The sequence below is a fragment of the Chaetodon auriga genome, chromosome 13 (assembly GCF_051107435.1).
Source record: "Chaetodon auriga isolate fChaAug3 chromosome 13, fChaAug3.hap1, whole genome shotgun sequence".
NCBI classification, from domain to species: domain Eukaryota; kingdom Metazoa; phylum Chordata; class Actinopteri; order Chaetodontiformes; family Chaetodontidae; genus Chaetodon; species Chaetodon auriga.
In genome coordinates, this window is record NC_135086.1 from 21,505,177 (window position 1) to 21,522,553 (window position 17,377).

The following is a 17,377-nucleotide window of genomic DNA, read 5'->3' on the forward strand; positions in this document are numbered from 1 at the left end:
TGGGGTCACTGAAGTTAATACAATTCCTATCCGATAAGTAGTTGAGATATTTCAGTCTCCACCAAAGTGACAGACAAACCAACCAACAGACAGACTGATCAGCATCACCATCCATAGAGCCACTAGCATGAGCAGAGAACATACAGTGTGACTGTATCAAGATGAGCCACTGACAAACTGCATGTTGAGTTTTCCAACACAGCAACACACTGACCCGTTGATCATGCTGAGAAGACCCTCCACAAGGTGAGCCAGGTAGGAGACCTGGGCGCTCTCATCAGGGAAGATGGGCCCGTGCATGGAGGCCAGCTGGGCCAGACACTGCAGGGAGTCCTGGGCCATGTCCGAGTCCTCCCGAATCTTCCTGTGCACCTGAAAGGTGAGAGAAGAAATAGGTCTCTGTTTTCAAGGTATGAAAGAAAGGTCTTATCAAATAAAGGGATAGAACATCTGTATTCCCCAGTCCTCAATGAAGCAGCAGGTACTCTGAATATATGAACAAGGTTGGAAATAAGTGCACAGCGAAAATGACAGACTAAAAATATGTGGAAAAACTTGTGCACGCTGTCACTTTTAACAATTTGCTGAAAAAGCACAGATCATTTCACTCTTGACTTCATGCCCACCTGTAACATGAGAAGAGAAAACAAGGATGGCTCCCATTTTTAACCTTTTCATTCAGCACTTTGTTAATAAAGAGGGAAAGTTCAATGGAGAAAGTAGTGAGGTCTGAGTCAGCGTCTCAAATACTCCCTGACGACTGCAAGGCATCAAGCTGTTTTCACCCAGACTGCCTTTCAAACATCAAAGATAAGAGCAGAATAATGTTACAGTAAAAGCCCTGAATAATAATTAAAAAAAAAAAAATCACCTAACTGCACTGTAAGCATCAGCTGAAAGTGTGTGTATGGATGAGCTAAAACAGAAGAATAAAAGAGAAAAACCCTTTTTAAAATGGTGACTGCTTTGCTTCGTGTGATCTGGACTGTGTGAAAATCCATATGACCCTTCCAAAGGAGGTCAGCGGCCAGGATCACCAACAGAGCAGTGACCTCTTCAGCACCAACACACACTGAGGGCGTTTAAACCTGTCGGCTTGGCTCCTCTGTGCCTGTAATGCATAGATTTATATATTTAAATGTGCCACTTGTACATATTCAAAAATCATTTAATCAAATCAATTAATTCATATGTTGTGTTTTGAATGTTTAATTACTGATTCTGAGTTTGAGTTCAGTGTTCGGGAATACAATTTTGTGGTCTCAATTTAAATTCAGTGTTAAACATATCAATTTAAATTTTAACTTCTATGTGAATGATCAAATGTGAATGTACGCTCTTTGTCCAAACGCTGAACAACTTAATTTGATTTTCTGAAATTAAGTGCAGTGTCACCTCAAATAAACCAGAATTCAGAAATTCTTAGTTCAAGCACACAAGTCATGATTATGAATTCAATGGTTGGCTTTTCTTCTGCAACATGCACATGCTTCAAAGGAAACTCAAACTGGCTTTCAAACAACCAGACTTGCTCCATTCAAAAACCAGAAATCTTACACTACGGCACATGTTGAAATAACAACCACACATCCAACCATGGAAATGATCCTTCTGTACTGTAGTTACCTCCTGTAAGATTTCCTTATTATGAGCACCTGATCTGACCCAATCTCCACAAAAAAAGATTGAACAGCCTCCTGCATGCACCTGTTTCTAGGTGTATCACGTCTCCTGAAAGCCTGCAACCACTTTCAAAAAAAGTTAGAACTAAGGTCTATGAAAGTAGGAAAAATATTCCAGACCTTTGTAAGTCGAGACTTTTTAATACCCTCTGATGCTTTTGTTTGGGGGCACTGAATTCAAAGCTTTCAAAGATTTTTCAATCCCTACAGATGAACAGGGATTTGGCTCCTGCCTGTTGCTCTGGTGATATTATCATGCTTTTTATCAATGAAACTTAATTTAAATAAACCGCAAAAAATACTGCTTTGAAATGGAAAAGTCAAAGGCACAAAGCGAAAAGGTGAACCTGCCTCGTCCTCTTGTCATCACTTTCAAAAACATATCAGCTGATACAAGGCAGATGGAATACTCACTGGTGTAACCCACTACCCAGCAAGGCGAAGCGAACTGGCGAATTGATTTTCAATGTGTCTGTTTTAGACACTGTGACCCCGGTCTCAAACAAACAATCACTGAGCCCGTCTGAGCCCAAAGACAGCCTCAATCAAACCCCGAGTGGAACGATCCGGCTCCTGATGGAAAAGATCTGCTCAACTCCAGTCTCATCTCAGTTCTGAGCTTCTGTTCACTTGTGAGATTTGGGGGTTTGTCCGTGCTGAGCTGTCACACTCCCACAAGAGAAGAGGCATTGTTGGTTTCAATTGTGCACACGGACAGACACATAGAGCAGGGCAGCAGCAGTAACAGCACTGCGAATCATCACAGCCTCTCAGCAACATGCGTTTCCACTGATGGTACTATGCGGACGTCTGGAGCTCAGCTGCCTTCCTCTCTTCTCAGACCAGTCCGAGCTCTCTTCCTCTCTCTTCTTCTTCTGCCGTCTCTTGAACAGTCATCCTCTTAAATCCAGAGAGTGAGTCCTTCTTCACTGGCTCCACATACTATGCCAGCGCATGGCCCCATTGCAGAAGCAATCAAACTTTCAACCTCCCTCTCCTTGTTGCTTCTTCCTCCTCCTCTCAAATCCTCTCCCCTTCTCACTTCCTCCTCCCCAAATTCTTTCCCGCTGCCTCTCCCCACTCCTCCCCTCTCTTCTCTCTCTGGTCTCCAGCTGGGGTGCCTGGTTGGTCGTAAGCCACGCTTGCTGGGAAGAGATCTCAGATGCTAACGTAGTGTAGCCACCATAGTCTTCCTGCTGCTGCTACTGCCCTCTTCCAGAGCGTGAAGTCATCCTCTGGAAGAGCTCAGTGAGAGGAGGGGAAGGAGGAAGGGGGTGCTGGGTGAGTGAGCGAGAGAGAGAGAGAGAGAGAGGGAGAGAGAAGGAGGGGTGGGAGAGGTAGTGTAATGCCAAAGGATTGAACAGTGCGAGGTCTGAAAAAGCAGCTGCACCAGCGAATGATCCATGCGATGCCAGTAATGTCAGTCGCCTTGAGTCTGACTATAGTTAGAGATACACAACGTGTGTGTGTGTGTGTGTGTGTGTGTGTGTGTGTGTGTGTGTGTGTGAGCGTGTGTGAGAGAGAGAGAGTGTGCGTGTGTGTGTGTGTGCATGTGTGTAGAGTGGGATGGATGGAAGGAGAGAGAACAAGATACAACAATATGGAACATTTTGGGCATGCAGCTCAGATGACACTAGATTTTGCACTCTGATTAATCAATGAATTTGGTATCAGTGAAGCATTAGTTGTTGTTCTTGCTAATTCGATGCTTATTAGATTTGTTTTGGCTGTGCACTGGACCTCATACCAATAGAGTGCTAGTCTGAGAGAGGGGAAATAAGAACTGTGTACGACTTGGTTCATTTTACATTTGTATCACATTAATGCCTGCATTGTATTTTTCATACCATATTTTGTGGATTTCCTAAACACTTAATATTATGTTTAGAACACATTGATTTAAGTCTAAAATTGGGAATATTCTTAAAAAAACAGAAACTGCTTTCAGAAAAGCTGGAACCAAAAAATTCTTGCCTATTTTACCTGAAAAATGACTGAAACAAGTCATCAATTGTCAAACTAGTTGCAGCTCTGAGCCATCTTCAGGCACTATGTGCTGCAGACTAACAAATCTCTTATGGTTCCACTGGTTGCAAAAAGAAGTCTAAATGTATAGATGTCTATGAGAAAATTACCCTACTTGATTTATTACCTCAGTAAACAGTAAACAATTAGAAATTACAGTCCTGCTCAGAGTAAAATAGACAACACAATTGGGTATGCTTTAGGGTGTGGCTACCTTGTGATTGACAAGTCGCTACCACAGCAATATGTCATTTGGGATAGAGGCGTAGCGATGTGTCTCCCTGGCACTGTGTACATTTAAATAGCCGTGAACTTGTTTTTTGAGTGTTGCCCTTGGTTTCGTCTTTGACTCGTCAACAGTGTGTTTTCAGTTAGTGAAAGTTAACTGCAGTCACATTTCAGTCATTTAAAAATGCTTTGTTCAGTATTTGGTTTACTAAATGACTGTAAGGAGTCGTCTGCTCATTTTTCTGGTAAGTACATTTTGTTTAGTCTGCTCTCGCAAGACAAAAATTGGTATCCCAATTAACATCATAGTTAACAAGAATTACAAGCGCACCTTGCTAACCAAGCTAGTTAGCTAGTCTTAGTGTTAGCTGGTAACGTGCTGTTTGCTATGCTAATGGTAGGTGGCGCTGCCGGGCTGGTAATCTGTATGAACCATAGACTATGGGCGTGTTTGTGTAATTGTAGCTGTTCAGTCCAAGCCTGATGAAAAGGTAAACTTATCCAACATTAAGCTAACAATGTTTGTTTTGTGTGTCTTTGAGTTCTCAGTCAGATCCACCCTCTCGCTCCTCCTCAGCTCCATCCTCTTGACCGAATATGGTCACTTCTGGCTCCAAAACACCAAGATGGTGATGACAAAAATGTCAAGATTTGAACATTCATTAAACTACAATTAAAAAATGCAGTGTATTTACTATCTACGTCAAAAACAAAGCTGAAATTCATCTTACAGCTTACGTAATACTTTGATGGGATAAAGATTTGAAAAGCAGAGCTGATGCTGGATTCAGATGCAGTAAAATTGTCCTGAACCTCAACCTTACTGCAGACACATTTTCGTGTGTACCAAAGAAGCATACTAAGGCCTATTAAGACTATAACGAGGGAGAAAAGAAAGGGCAACAGGTAATTAGGATGAGAGCCGAGTGGAGAGACAGAAAATTAGCTATAATGACTGAAAACTGAAGGAGGGAGAAAGGCAAGTAGACAATGAGTTGAGGGAGAGGTTGAAGGAAAGAGGGTAAAGGAGGAGATGGGAGAGTGCTAAAGGACAGAGGACAGGGAAAGAGAGTGGAGAAAGAGAAAGAGAAAGAGAGGGAGAATGAGGAGTGATATTTATAGAAGGAGACAAAGCCTGGTGTCTGTTTCCTCGGGGGGCTCAGAGGCTCATCTTTCTGTTTTTTCAAATCAACACTGTGCCTCCAACTTATTGTCTTTCGCTCGCTCTTTTCCACCATCACTCCCTCTCCCTCTCAGATTGGGTTACTGTCTGCCCGCAGGCTCAGTCAGAATAGCATCAGCCTCTGCTGCAGCCTCATCAGTCCCTGTGCTCCACACTGATTGTGTTTACTGGGTAAATACCAAATGCTTTGCTGTGTGTGCTCTTGTGCTTCTATATTTGTGAGGACTAGGGGTGGGCTTCTATCATAATGCACATTTTATACCAAAACAGCAAATAGGAAATTCAATTGAGAAACTATTTATAGTAAAAAAAAAAAAAAAAAGGCCACTATGTGTGTCTGTTTTTGGAAAAGGAAATCTTGAAAAATATAATTATACTAAATATAAAATATTTTATCACACTGATGCAAAAATACTTTTTTTTTTTTATTGCCATAAAGTGGTGGTTAATTTACAACATTACCCGCAATGGGCTAATACAACAGTTTTCCAAAATCTCTTTAATATTTCACAAATGTCAATTGTCTAGTAGTGTATAATGTCATGTCCCTGAACTCTAGTCAGGAACCATTTGACGTTCAGACCTCGACAGTGAGGACATTTTTGGGAAGTGAGGACATTCTGGCCAGTTCTTACATCCTTGAAGGACACTGACGGTAAAGAGCATTAAGTTGGATCTATATTTGACGTAAAGGGTTAACCATAGTTTTCTTTCAAGTTACTGTCTTGAGCATTCATATGTGTGCATTCCAATGCAATGAAAAGCTCTGGCTACTCCATGGAGAAGAAAAAACAACAACAACAACAATGGATTCGCATCAGTTCATATGCATACACATGTACCCCTTCACGTCTACCCACACTCACACTGCAGTCTTTCTTCAGCTTGTCTCATATCATCTTAACTTTCAACAGTCTCTACCTGCATCAGACACTTGTCAGAGAAAACACAAGCAGCTCATGCTGATGAATCCGTGACAACTTGTAGTTTCGGTTTTGAAGAGGCTACATGCGTAAGCTCTGTACCACAGCTACACCCCTTCACACACAACCGTTAATTCAGCTTTATGCATGTGAAGTTAATATTTGGTTGTGGGGAAAGAAGCAGCACTACCGCGATGGCTGTTCTTGCGTTGGCATGAGCCTCCGCACTGAACGCACAGCGTGAGGGTCAAGAGTCACACAACCAGTTTCCATTATCTGGTAAAAACAATTTTTTATCTGGAAAGTCTGTTTAAGTCCGATATACTTAGATTTTGGCGAGAGCGATGCAGTGACTGTTTCTGGTTAAACAAAAAGGATCTTACTCTGTGTTACTGTAATTCCACTATTCCTTGTGGTTTATACAAAGGTTAGTAATTACTTTTTACTGTCTAATTACAAAAAAAATAAGGTAATTAAAATTAGAGAAATTTAAATGGGTTTGTTACTTGGGAGACAAACACAGTCTATGATACTGGAATATAATGACATTGATCACAGGGGAGAAGAACTCCAAATCAAAGTAGTGAAATATAGCTGAGGTCAAGAAATGTGACAACCATCTGACTGACAGTTAAAACCATAAACCAGCTCAAAAATGACAATTACCAGCATGAAGCACCATGCTGTGAACAGACACATTACAAAGACTACTATGACTCTGTGGCTGTGCGTTACTGCTATGTACAAAGTGTGTGAAAGGATGCGTTGTTGTGGGGTGTGTCCATGTGTGTGTGCAGTGTTACTGTAGCTTGTATGTGTACGTGCCCATTTGATGCGATGAAATAAACCAGATGCTACTAAAAGTCTGGGATGTGTGTTTGTGTTTGCATGTGGGTACACACTCAATCACAATGTGATGCTGCTCTCTAATCACTGAGCGCCAAACAGAAACTGGAAACCCAGAGAAACACAAACACACAAAAACACACTGCTGATGCCAAAATGACAGACGCTTCAGTTTGTGTGCTTTCCTGTGCACTCCTCTATTTCTTTCTTTTTTTTTTTTTTTTTTTTTGGAGTCGGGGTGTGCGCTGTGGTCACAAGGTGTTAAATCGACAAAGGTGGAGAGGGTTTATTTTGAAGGAGGCCATCAGTTATTGGGGTCTTCTTCCTTTTCAATCTACCATGACCCATTTATCCCCAAACCTCTCTGTCTGCTGCAAATTGCATCCTTATTTCACTTTCTCTCTAAATTGTATTTCTCTGTTCTGTTTCTTTTTCTATGCCTCGTTCCATTCCTGCCCCTCGTTTCATATTCTCTTCTATTCTTTCTCTTCTTATTCTATCAACTCGTCTTTCTTTCAGTCTTGTCCAATTTTCCATCTCGCCTGTCTGTCCATCTTTTATCAATCCCTGAATCTCAGAGCCGTAGCTGTCAACAGATGAAGTGGAAAAAGGATGAATGCTTTTCCACAAGAACCATGGAGACCGGGATGACATTTTGGCAGATGAGCCCCTTCAGCAGCAAAATGGCTGCTACACATTGCATAATTATTGAGCTGATTTCCAAAATATGTGTTTGTCCTGTCAGTGAGTAGGGAGATCCTGACCTCAGGCCTGGTCAGGACCGACAGACATGAATAATCATCTCCAGTGTTATCTAAGTTGTTTGCTGATTCACTGCCATTATTGTCAATGAACTTGCAGACTGACCTGAGCCATCCTTGTGATGTCAATCATGTTTGATGTTTAAAACCTAAAAACACATTATAGTTACAGGACCACTGGATATTGGTTCTGATAGGCTACCGTGAAATTTCTGACAGGTTGTTAATAAACCAACAGTTTCATTAGAGTATCTAAATAACTCAAGTTTAAATGTGGTTAGGCAGTTTATTTTAGGCCTCATTGGCCAAAAGCTCCATAATAACCTTTCAGCACATTGTAATTCAAGCGGTCTGACAGAAAACTAGACTTCTGCACCTCCTCTTGGCTCTGTTTTAAGGCTTTAGAAAATCTAGCCCATGATGGGAGACTTTGGCCAATCACAGGTCATTACCGAGTCCTGCATAGCTGGACTTGTCTCCACACTTTATTTTAGCGCTGTGGCAGCGCTCGAGGTCGTGAAAGTCTGACTGGATGGCAGAAAATCCTGCAACTTGAGATAAATTCGGAACACGTCCTGGCTCTGCATGGACTTCCAGGCTCATTATGTTTGATGGAGAGTGACTTTTGAGGGCGGACACTGGTTTGTGTGTGTTTGTCGCGTACTAGCTTTTCGTCCTTCTGTCAGACAGCGTTGCAGCTGCCTCTGAGCCCTGGGGTGCTCTGCCCTGGGGCCGCAAGGCGCTGGAGAGGCAGTGAGAGGGACCGGTGATACTCATGCCATGGAGAGCGGGCGGAAGGTTTTTCATTGGGTATGTTCCATTGTTGTCTACTACAGCTTTAACCAGGAAGCCAGTCTGTTAATTCTGATGGATGTTTATAACAGACAGTTTGCAGAATCATTTCACAGTCCGCCTTCTTTTGATTCAAAATATGTTTGGCGAACCCGTCTGATCATCTCACTGCTCGTGTTTCTTGCCTTGTCTGATGCATGAATATGCGTGATCTGATCACCAACCAAACCTCCTGGCTACAGAAAGTGACAGCATCCTCCTGTTAGCTCACAACACTGATCAGCGAGGGAGGCCCGGAGCCAGTTAATGGGAGACTGACAGACATCCACCCACAGAGGGACGGAGAGTCCCCAGAGTCCCTGAACAGGGTGATGAGTGTGTGTGTGTGTGTGCGCGAGATCGGTGGGTTGCTGTGGTTGTTAACAGGGGCCCTTAATCCTGGGGCCGGGCTCTAATCCTGCAACCGGCCTGTTGTGAACTGTGACCCTGATGGCGCGTGTCTCTGAGTAGCCCCTCACACACACGCACACACATATGCACACACTTACCCTGGTCGGCCTGTTACCACTCACAGCTGAGGAGACACAGCAGCTGAGACAGCAGAGGGCCCCATTAAATTGAATAAAAACACACACACACACACACACACACACACACACACACACACACACCTCAAGGAAGCAAACGGACATAACACAAATCCAAGCATAGAGTACACACAAAAATACACTACACAAACTCAAATTGACACAATCCCACAGAAAGATATGCGCCAACACATGCACAAATACACACAACACCACCAGGAGGATGCTGTAACACACACTCACTCACACACACACACACACACACAAACAGCTGACAGGGCCACAGCAGCCTTACAATAACACACAGTTGAGCTACTAGAAATACCACAGCGAGAGATGAGACTGGAGGTCTGAAAACTGAAACCAACACAAAGCACATCCTGCAGATTCCCACAGCAAAGAGAAGCAAAAGAAAAATGACAAACATTTTTATTCATGTCAAACTCCTGGGCAGGCCAATCAAACCCTCGATTCGGCCGTGTGCTTTGTATACCAAACCTCTGATTACATTCGCTGTTTGGAGCCAATTACAGTTACAGTATTTGTGATTGCTTTGCGAACGAAGCCATAACAACCAGATTGAAAACTGTCGATGAACAGTGATCATCAGACACAGCAATGGAAAAGAAAAATAATAATAAGCGTCTGCAGGTTGTGCAACAAAGCACAGCTACTACTTAATTTAATCAAAATAGAAAGTCTTTCAGATTTGGAACTGAACACATGTTTGTGTATTTCTACTGCAGCTTTCCTTTGTTTATTTTCACCTTAAACCAGCGGCATGAAGACAATAACATTGCTAGTCATGATCTCTCAGACAAATCACAGATGCAGTGAGAGCTGGGGTTCAGCACACATTTAACCAATAGAATTCATGTTGCAATAGAGGACAAGGGACAAGAGTGAAAATCACACCTTCAATCAAACTGCGTTCATCTCATTGAACTGCACCACAACATAAAGTGAACTTTAAACGACACTTTCAATACCATTTCTGTTCCACATCTTCATTAGCAGAAGATTTTCATAAACACTTCTTCATCACAAAGCAATTCTACTGAAAATACTGACTTATTTTTCAAAATCACTTTCCATATTTCCATATTCACAAGACAGGCATTCATCTAGAGCTGGCTCGTTTTATCTCTGTGTAATCCAAACTGAAAAGACACAATAGGGTGTATTAAGAGAAAGTCAGTGAAACAGGTTTTCTAAGGTCCTTTTTCAAAAATAACAACAACACAAAAATTAGAACTCCCTGATAAAACGGTCGAGTGTCAGATGACAAACACAAATCCAGCCAAGTAGTTTCTGCCTCTGTAGCTGCACAGAAAATAGCTCCACAGGTAATTACGGGGTTGTAAGGCAGAGAACTACTACAAATAACTTGACAACTTTTGACAGCAACGCAGAGTGTCTATCGTTGTAATGCAAACCGCTTTTATGGAGGAATAATCTGCACCACCAAAGTAAAGACTGATGAGAGTGAGAGTGATTTACAAACGTAATAGACATTCAGAAGACCTGGTTCACCTCTCAGAATCCACACCCAAAAACTACGTTATGTTAGGCCTTACAAAGGTAAAAATGGGGCTAGAGGAGTAGTATTTGGCAATGAAAATACAGTATATGCTCCTGTATATAAACAGTGGAGCAGTATTTGGTAGGAATGAAAAGCCCTAACTCACCAAGATGAAACAAACAAACAAACAAAAGCTGAACAGCTGTCACTTAGCTCTCAACATGCTGAATCACCCAACCAGCCAACTTTGCCCAATGTTATCCAACATTTAGCACAGCCCAAAGGGCTAAGTGAGTGGACCAGTATTTGGTGATGTGCATGAAGTGTTAGTAAGCTGGAGTATGGCTGCATGTAGTTCAGTAATTCACAGACAGATAGCGTTAGTGTAGTGTAGCATCTAAAGGAGCGCAGCAGTATACGGCAGATGAAAGGCAGAGTATCTGGTGATGGGCAGCCAGAGGGTTTGGATGGATGCTGAATGGAAGAGGAGCTGACTGGTTTGTTCCACACTTCTCCTCCACACCGTTTGCTTAGCCAGCCTAGACTGCCTCTTTAAACACACAGGTCACTGTGCAAAAATACACATTTACTTCACCGGGCGGTCCTCTGGACAGTAAGGCAATAACACGACCCCACGGCAAAGCACCCATAAATCTACTTAATGGTGCGTCCAAAAAACCCACGAAACTAGTAAAAACTCTGCATGCGCCAAAAAGACGAGGTCAAGTGAGATCTCTCTGCCCAACATGAAAAGGCAAACCGTCTCTCTGTGTTTATCATAAATAAACCACCATGTAGAGGTCAGGGGAAAAAAAAGAAGAAGAAGAAGAAGAAGAAAGGGCAAAGCAGGACACAAGAACACTAATGGAAATGTATGAGACACAAAGACCTCAGCTGTGGAGGAAAAACCTGAACAGTGACAGCACATCAGAGAGCAAAGCATCAGCAGGTCAACGTTTTTCGTGAAGCCGTTTAAAATGAAATGGAAGACAGATTTCATCAAAGACATCAACTTCAAACCGCTGTGATCCAGACAACGTCCCACTTGACATAATGAGCCACAACAAAGCACAACTTCAAAACTGAGCACGCTAAACACGTCAGTGATGGACGGGATACTCACGGTGAAGAAGAGGTCCATGACGCGGGTGTCCAGCAGCGCTTCCCTCCAGGACTCCGTAGGCTTGAGCGTGACGTTCTGTGTGGCCTCGAACATGGCGATGTAGTGGCGCCCCAGTGACCCGCCGACAGTTAAGGCCAACAACAGCATGAAGAGGAGGAGGAGGAGGAGGAGGAGGAGGAAGAGGAGGAGGAGCAGCTCACTCAAAAACACCAGCTCCTGTCACTAAGCTCCCTCTCAATGGGTATTTTGGTCTCTGTGTGTGAGTCTTTGGTTTCGTGTGGCTGGCAGCAGAAACTTGTCAGTCACTTGTTAGCGAACGCTCCCTCTCATTAACCCTGTTAATCTTTATTCCACAAAAGCTTTTGTTTTGATTTTTTCTCACCCTTCCCTCTGTGCTTGCTTTGTGTTCTTGTCCTCCCTTCCTTCTCTTCCTCCCTCATCAGCTCTTCCTCTGCCACAGTTTTCACCCACAAAGAAACTCCTTCCTTCTTTCTCACCCTTGTGTCCACTGTTCCCTCACCTCCTTCCTCCGTTTTGCCTTTTATCCCCAACTCTGTGCCTTGTTCCGCTCTTTCCCCTCTGACTCGCCTGACACCCTCTTGCCTTCTTGTCCTCTTCTTCACCTCTCTTCCTACCGGCACTCCCTCGCTGTGTACACTCGGATTTCTCTCCTCTGCTTCCTCAAGATCTTAAACACACAAGACACGCTCTCAATGCAGCCAATCAAGACTCTGCGTGGCTCTGCCTCTTTGTCCACTCCTCTACAAGACGTCCTCGAGACTCCTTACTGCCCCGAGACACCCCCTCTCCCTCCTCAGCCAATCACTTTGTGTCTCCTCCTGACTGCTTTCCAAGACCAAAGCCTCTCTCTTTGCCCCATGACACAAAGTCTTCATTTAAAACTTCTGTCACAAACCTTCCTCTTTTGCCTTTTATCCGTTTATTTTCCCTCTGGACCACTTTCCAAATGGCTTTTTTTCTTCATCCTAACAAGATGCTGTCTCTCCTTGCCCCACACAAAACACTTTAGCCTGATTTTAAACTTTGCCTCAACCCACAACACAATCACACTCTGTTCACAAAACTATAAAAACCTTTTCATCGTAGCGCTTTTCCAAATGTCCCTTTTCTCCTTTTTCTCAAACAAGTCTTTCTCTCTCCAAGCTCCCACAACACACACACACTGACTCCTTATTGAAGACTTTCTCTACACCCACAACAAGCTTTTTCACAAACCCACAACACACACTTTCTCCCCACGCAGCCACAACACTTCCTGCCCTTATTCAAGTCTCCTAAACTCAGCCACAACGTGCTTTTCCCTGAGCTCATCGAAAACAATCCCCGTCACTGCTCCTTCCACTCTCCAAAACCAGGCCTTTCTCACTCTTTCCTCAATCAAAGCGTCTTACAATCACACACTCTCTTCACACACCGCCCGAGGTTTCAACGCTTCTCTGCGCCGCCCTCGAAACCCCTTCCTCTCTCCAAAAAAATGTTTTTCTTGCCGTCGTTACAACATACAGAGTCCTGATGGAGGCTTCATGCCAAAATAAGTCAGCAGATTTGTCAGCCTCCTGACTGCAAGTAAATTTACACAAAAGATCAACACATGAGGTTAGTCTTTTGCTGTTTTTGTCCTCTGGAATGTTGCCTTTACTCCAGACTTTGTTTTTGGAACAAATACAAATACACAATGTCTCTTCATTCTTACCTCACTAAAGGACAACCGATCAAAACTCTGTCTCTCCAACACTCCCTCCATCACAAGCCTCAACAACACTCAGGACACTTCAACAACCTGAGACGCTCCATCCGTCAAGACTCTTTCCTTAACTGTTGACAGCTGGTTCATTGAGCGAGGAGTTAATTTAATTGTCAATTAAAATACTGATTATTTTTCCAATAATGTCAGAAAATAGTGACCAATTGTCTGACCAACAGTCCAACATCAAAGGTCATTTATATTGATGTTACAAAGTAAAGCAGCAGATCGTCACAAATGAGAAGCAGGAATCAGAGAATTCCTGGCTCCAGAAAAAAGTGACTTATCACTTATCAAATCATTCCAGGTGAATTTTCTGCCGATCCACTGATCGATCAGTTGTTTCAGCTCGAATTCAAACCCAAAGTTCCATGCTTTGTGTTGATTAATGGCTGCACCTTGTAGACATCCTGAATCATTCTATATACACATGCATATAATCTCAAAAGAGTTTCTCAGAATGACTTGTTTGGTGTATCCCAAATAAAATGAAAATAAACTTCTGTGGGTTTCAGCAATGTTTGGCTGCACAGCACGACGTGATAAGTGACTACTGGAAGACCAGCGCAGGTTTATGAGTTCAACACACTGCATGGATTATTCAACCGTCTCCTCTCCAGGACATTTCACATTACTTTTACAACTACTACCACCACTCATAAAAAAATAATTAGTAATAATATTTATCTTTGCCAGTGTTTTTTGTATATTTTATAGTCTGCAAATGTTTTTTTATTCTTTTGCTTGCCTATAAAATAAATAAATAAACAATAACAAAGAAAAAAAAAAAGACAGCCTCTTCCTCTCCGTCTTCCATCAGCCACACACACACACACACACACACACACACACAAACACATAAAAACACACACACACACAAAACCATATCACTGCCCTGCGGCTCAGTGACAGCAGGAGGAGGAAACTTCCAGAGGAATGCTTGATCAAAGCCAAACAGCGGCAGAGGCCGGCGAGGTCACGCATTCCTCTGACACCAGCCCACAGTCACTCCCCATGCACACACCCCACCACAACACACCACACTTTTTCGGCACAAAAGTTGGCACCTGTCTAAGGGTCTGTAGGGTTGTGTGTGTGTGTGTGTGTGTGTGTGTGTGTGTGTGTGTCCAGCGCTTGGCTTTCAGGCCTTGTTAAAAATAGTCGTGGTGAGGCAGAAGACCTCTAACTGAACCTTTCTGAAGCGAGAAGGAATGAGAGACATCAGAATAAGTGAGGAGGGTGCGCTGCAGTGACTAACTTCATGTTTATTTGTTTTATACCAGGGGTTTAACTGTTCATTTCTGTGAAAACTTTCTTCTTTTTCAAAGCTTTGTTTACGTGTCCTTCTTCCACTTGATTTTAAGCGCTCTTGGCCTGCGACTGTCGTGTTTGTCTTGATGCCGTTTTCTCCAAATGAAATGAAAACCTCACACAGCTGGCTTTTATCTTGCAAATCCCTCAGATACACGACAGAAAAAAATGAGGACGACATGAAACATGAGGACAGAGAGAGACAGAAGGGAAGAAATGAGCAGTCAGTGCGTTTTCAGTCTTGCAACAAGTGGGACTGACCAAGTCGTGCAGTTTGCAGACGGGGGCCGTCTCCGCAGGGACGGACCACCTCAGTGACAGAGGTTGTACAAACCTCCTAAAGATCATATGACTGAGACAAAACTCACAAGAGACCTCAGGAATGATAACTACACGGCTACTTCAACTACTTTCCACAGCTGGACAGAGATGTAAAATGGGGCTGACAGGTTGTGACACCACAAAGATAAAAACACTCTGAATTAGAGGAAAACAGATGCCGGCAAGTGTCATCAACACAGATTCAAGATATTTAAAATTAGGAGGAGAATATAAGACAAATTTCATCATTCAAAACATTTTAAACTGATCATTTGGATGAATGGTTTTAGTTGTCCAGATATATACCAAGTATTCATATAATGTTCAAAACTTAATCTGAAAATATAAATAAAATTAGATCACGATTCACCAATTATTACACTTACGGAGGTCTTGTCTGACCCCTGGTATTAAAATAGACACGCACTGCACGTCACATTATTAACCTGGCAAAGAAATCCTGACTGCTTCCTTTAGTTCTCACTGTAACCATCACAACAACATTCATGGGCTGTCCTGAAAACAGCTCACATGAACTGAGATGACCGTTTAATCTACTTCTGATTGTTTAAGTGCTCACTTAGTTCAAGCTCTTCAATTCTGCGGAAACTCTACTTGTTGAGTTGACAAGTGAATTTACAACTTCAACCATGCTTTCCATGCTGCTTTGAAAGAAAAAAAAGATGTGCCTGAGTGTGTGTGTGTGTGTGTGTGTGTGTAATGTACATGCCTCCACGATGAGTAATGGACACGGAGTGACGAGGACATGTGGCTGTGGTTTGGTGTCTTTTTAAAAGACATCACCTGCTACTATCTCAACTCTTCCAGCAGGCTCAAGAATAACTAATGTGACACGTCAATTTTCCACTGGAAAGATAAGACGGACTGACAGATAAACAGGACACACAGGCACACACAAACAAAGCCGACTACACACACATGTGAACCACTGACCGCAAGAGTTTAAATCATACACGAGTGAAAGATTCACACACCCTTAGCTCTCACATGCAGTTGCCAAATTCGCAGCCAGACAGACACATAAACACACATTGTCATACATTAATTACCACCAGCCACCGGTCAAATGCCAATAAAACCGCTACTGGTAGGTTTGTCTGATCCACCAGTTACTTTGGCAGAGAAACGACGGGCATTTCTAGTCCAATTCCCTGCCCTAATTCTATTTATTCTGACCACAGCAAGCAGACTTTCTTCGGCCCCACATCAACAGACACTTGGCCGTCCAGTATTTATGGTCTGCGTGTGAACCTTCGCCCAGGTACCGTAGTGTGCATGGGTGTACGGCTCTCCACTTCAAAGCTAATTCTTTTCTGCATGGGCTATAATTCAAAGTGCATTGCTAAGCATAAACTAACCACATGAGTACCAAACGGCAAATGTGGGCTGAGCCTTTACATACAAGAGAGGCTGAGGGATGTGGGCCGCAAAACCAAACAACAAAATACGTCCACGCCAACATTTTTATTTCGTCATCTTTGTGGGTTTGTTCGTTTTGTTACCACATGCTAACAAAAATGGACTAGCTATTAATTAAATTCTACTGAAGTCCTCAGACAACTCAGTCAGCGCCTTCACAGATTTGATTTATGTCACTTTGTCACAAACCTTATATTAACATTACTAAGAGTCTGCAGCCACGCTAGCGGCTGTGCGGCTATACTGAGGCACAGCCGTGCTTGATGTTTATAATGTTTAATGTTTACATTCTCTGAAGACAAAGTTACACAGTACAGCTGAGGCTGATGGGAATCTCACTAATCTCTCTAGTTTTGCAGCTATTTTGTCGTGAACCAAATTATTGGACAACTTCAAATTCTGGCTCAATGAAGTTGTTTTATGGAAAGTTAGAGCATCAAGTTCACATGTATTAGTATTATTAATAGTTTAGTAATATCCTCCTCCACAATATCCACTTCACTTTTCATGGCAACCCATAAAATTGCTGTCATGACAATACACCAAGAACTAAAGGCACTAGAGGGAAAGTCAGGGAATCACCGAATACAGTAAGATTCATCATCTGGGGAGCATGAATTTCTGGACAAATTTTCATAGTTATTCATCAAATTGTTTTGCAATATTTCAGCCTGGAACAAAGCAGTGGAGTTGTCTTTGTAAGCAGCTGTTTGTTTTGGTGTGGTCGGAAAAAAAACAGTACAAAATTAGCAGATCCTTGAAACTTGTCACACATCACAGTGTAGATTACGTCTGTCTAATCTTTTGTGAATTCAGTTCCCATTTCTTTTTAATATGTAGGTTTACTGTGCATAGATCTTTTTGCCCT

General features: G+C 42.7%; 1 protein-coding gene across 2 annotated transcripts in view; it reads right to left on the minus strand.

Moving 5' to 3' along the window:
• Positions 1-17,377, minus strand: part of xpo4 (exportin 4) — a 57,851-nt gene that overhangs the window by 27,167 nt on the left and 13,307 nt on the right. For both annotated transcript variants that reach the window (XR_013077973.1, XM_076747647.1), the window contains exons 7-8: positions 11,673-11,785; positions 215-372 (exon numbers count right to left, since the gene is read on the minus strand). Coding sequence is in view for 1 of the 2 variants with exons in the window: in XM_076747647.1 (XP_076603762.1) it covers positions 215-372; positions 11,673-11,785 (271 nt within the window). In the remaining variant the exon portion in view is untranslated. The remainder of the gene's footprint in view (positions 1-214; positions 373-11,672; positions 11,786-17,377) is intronic.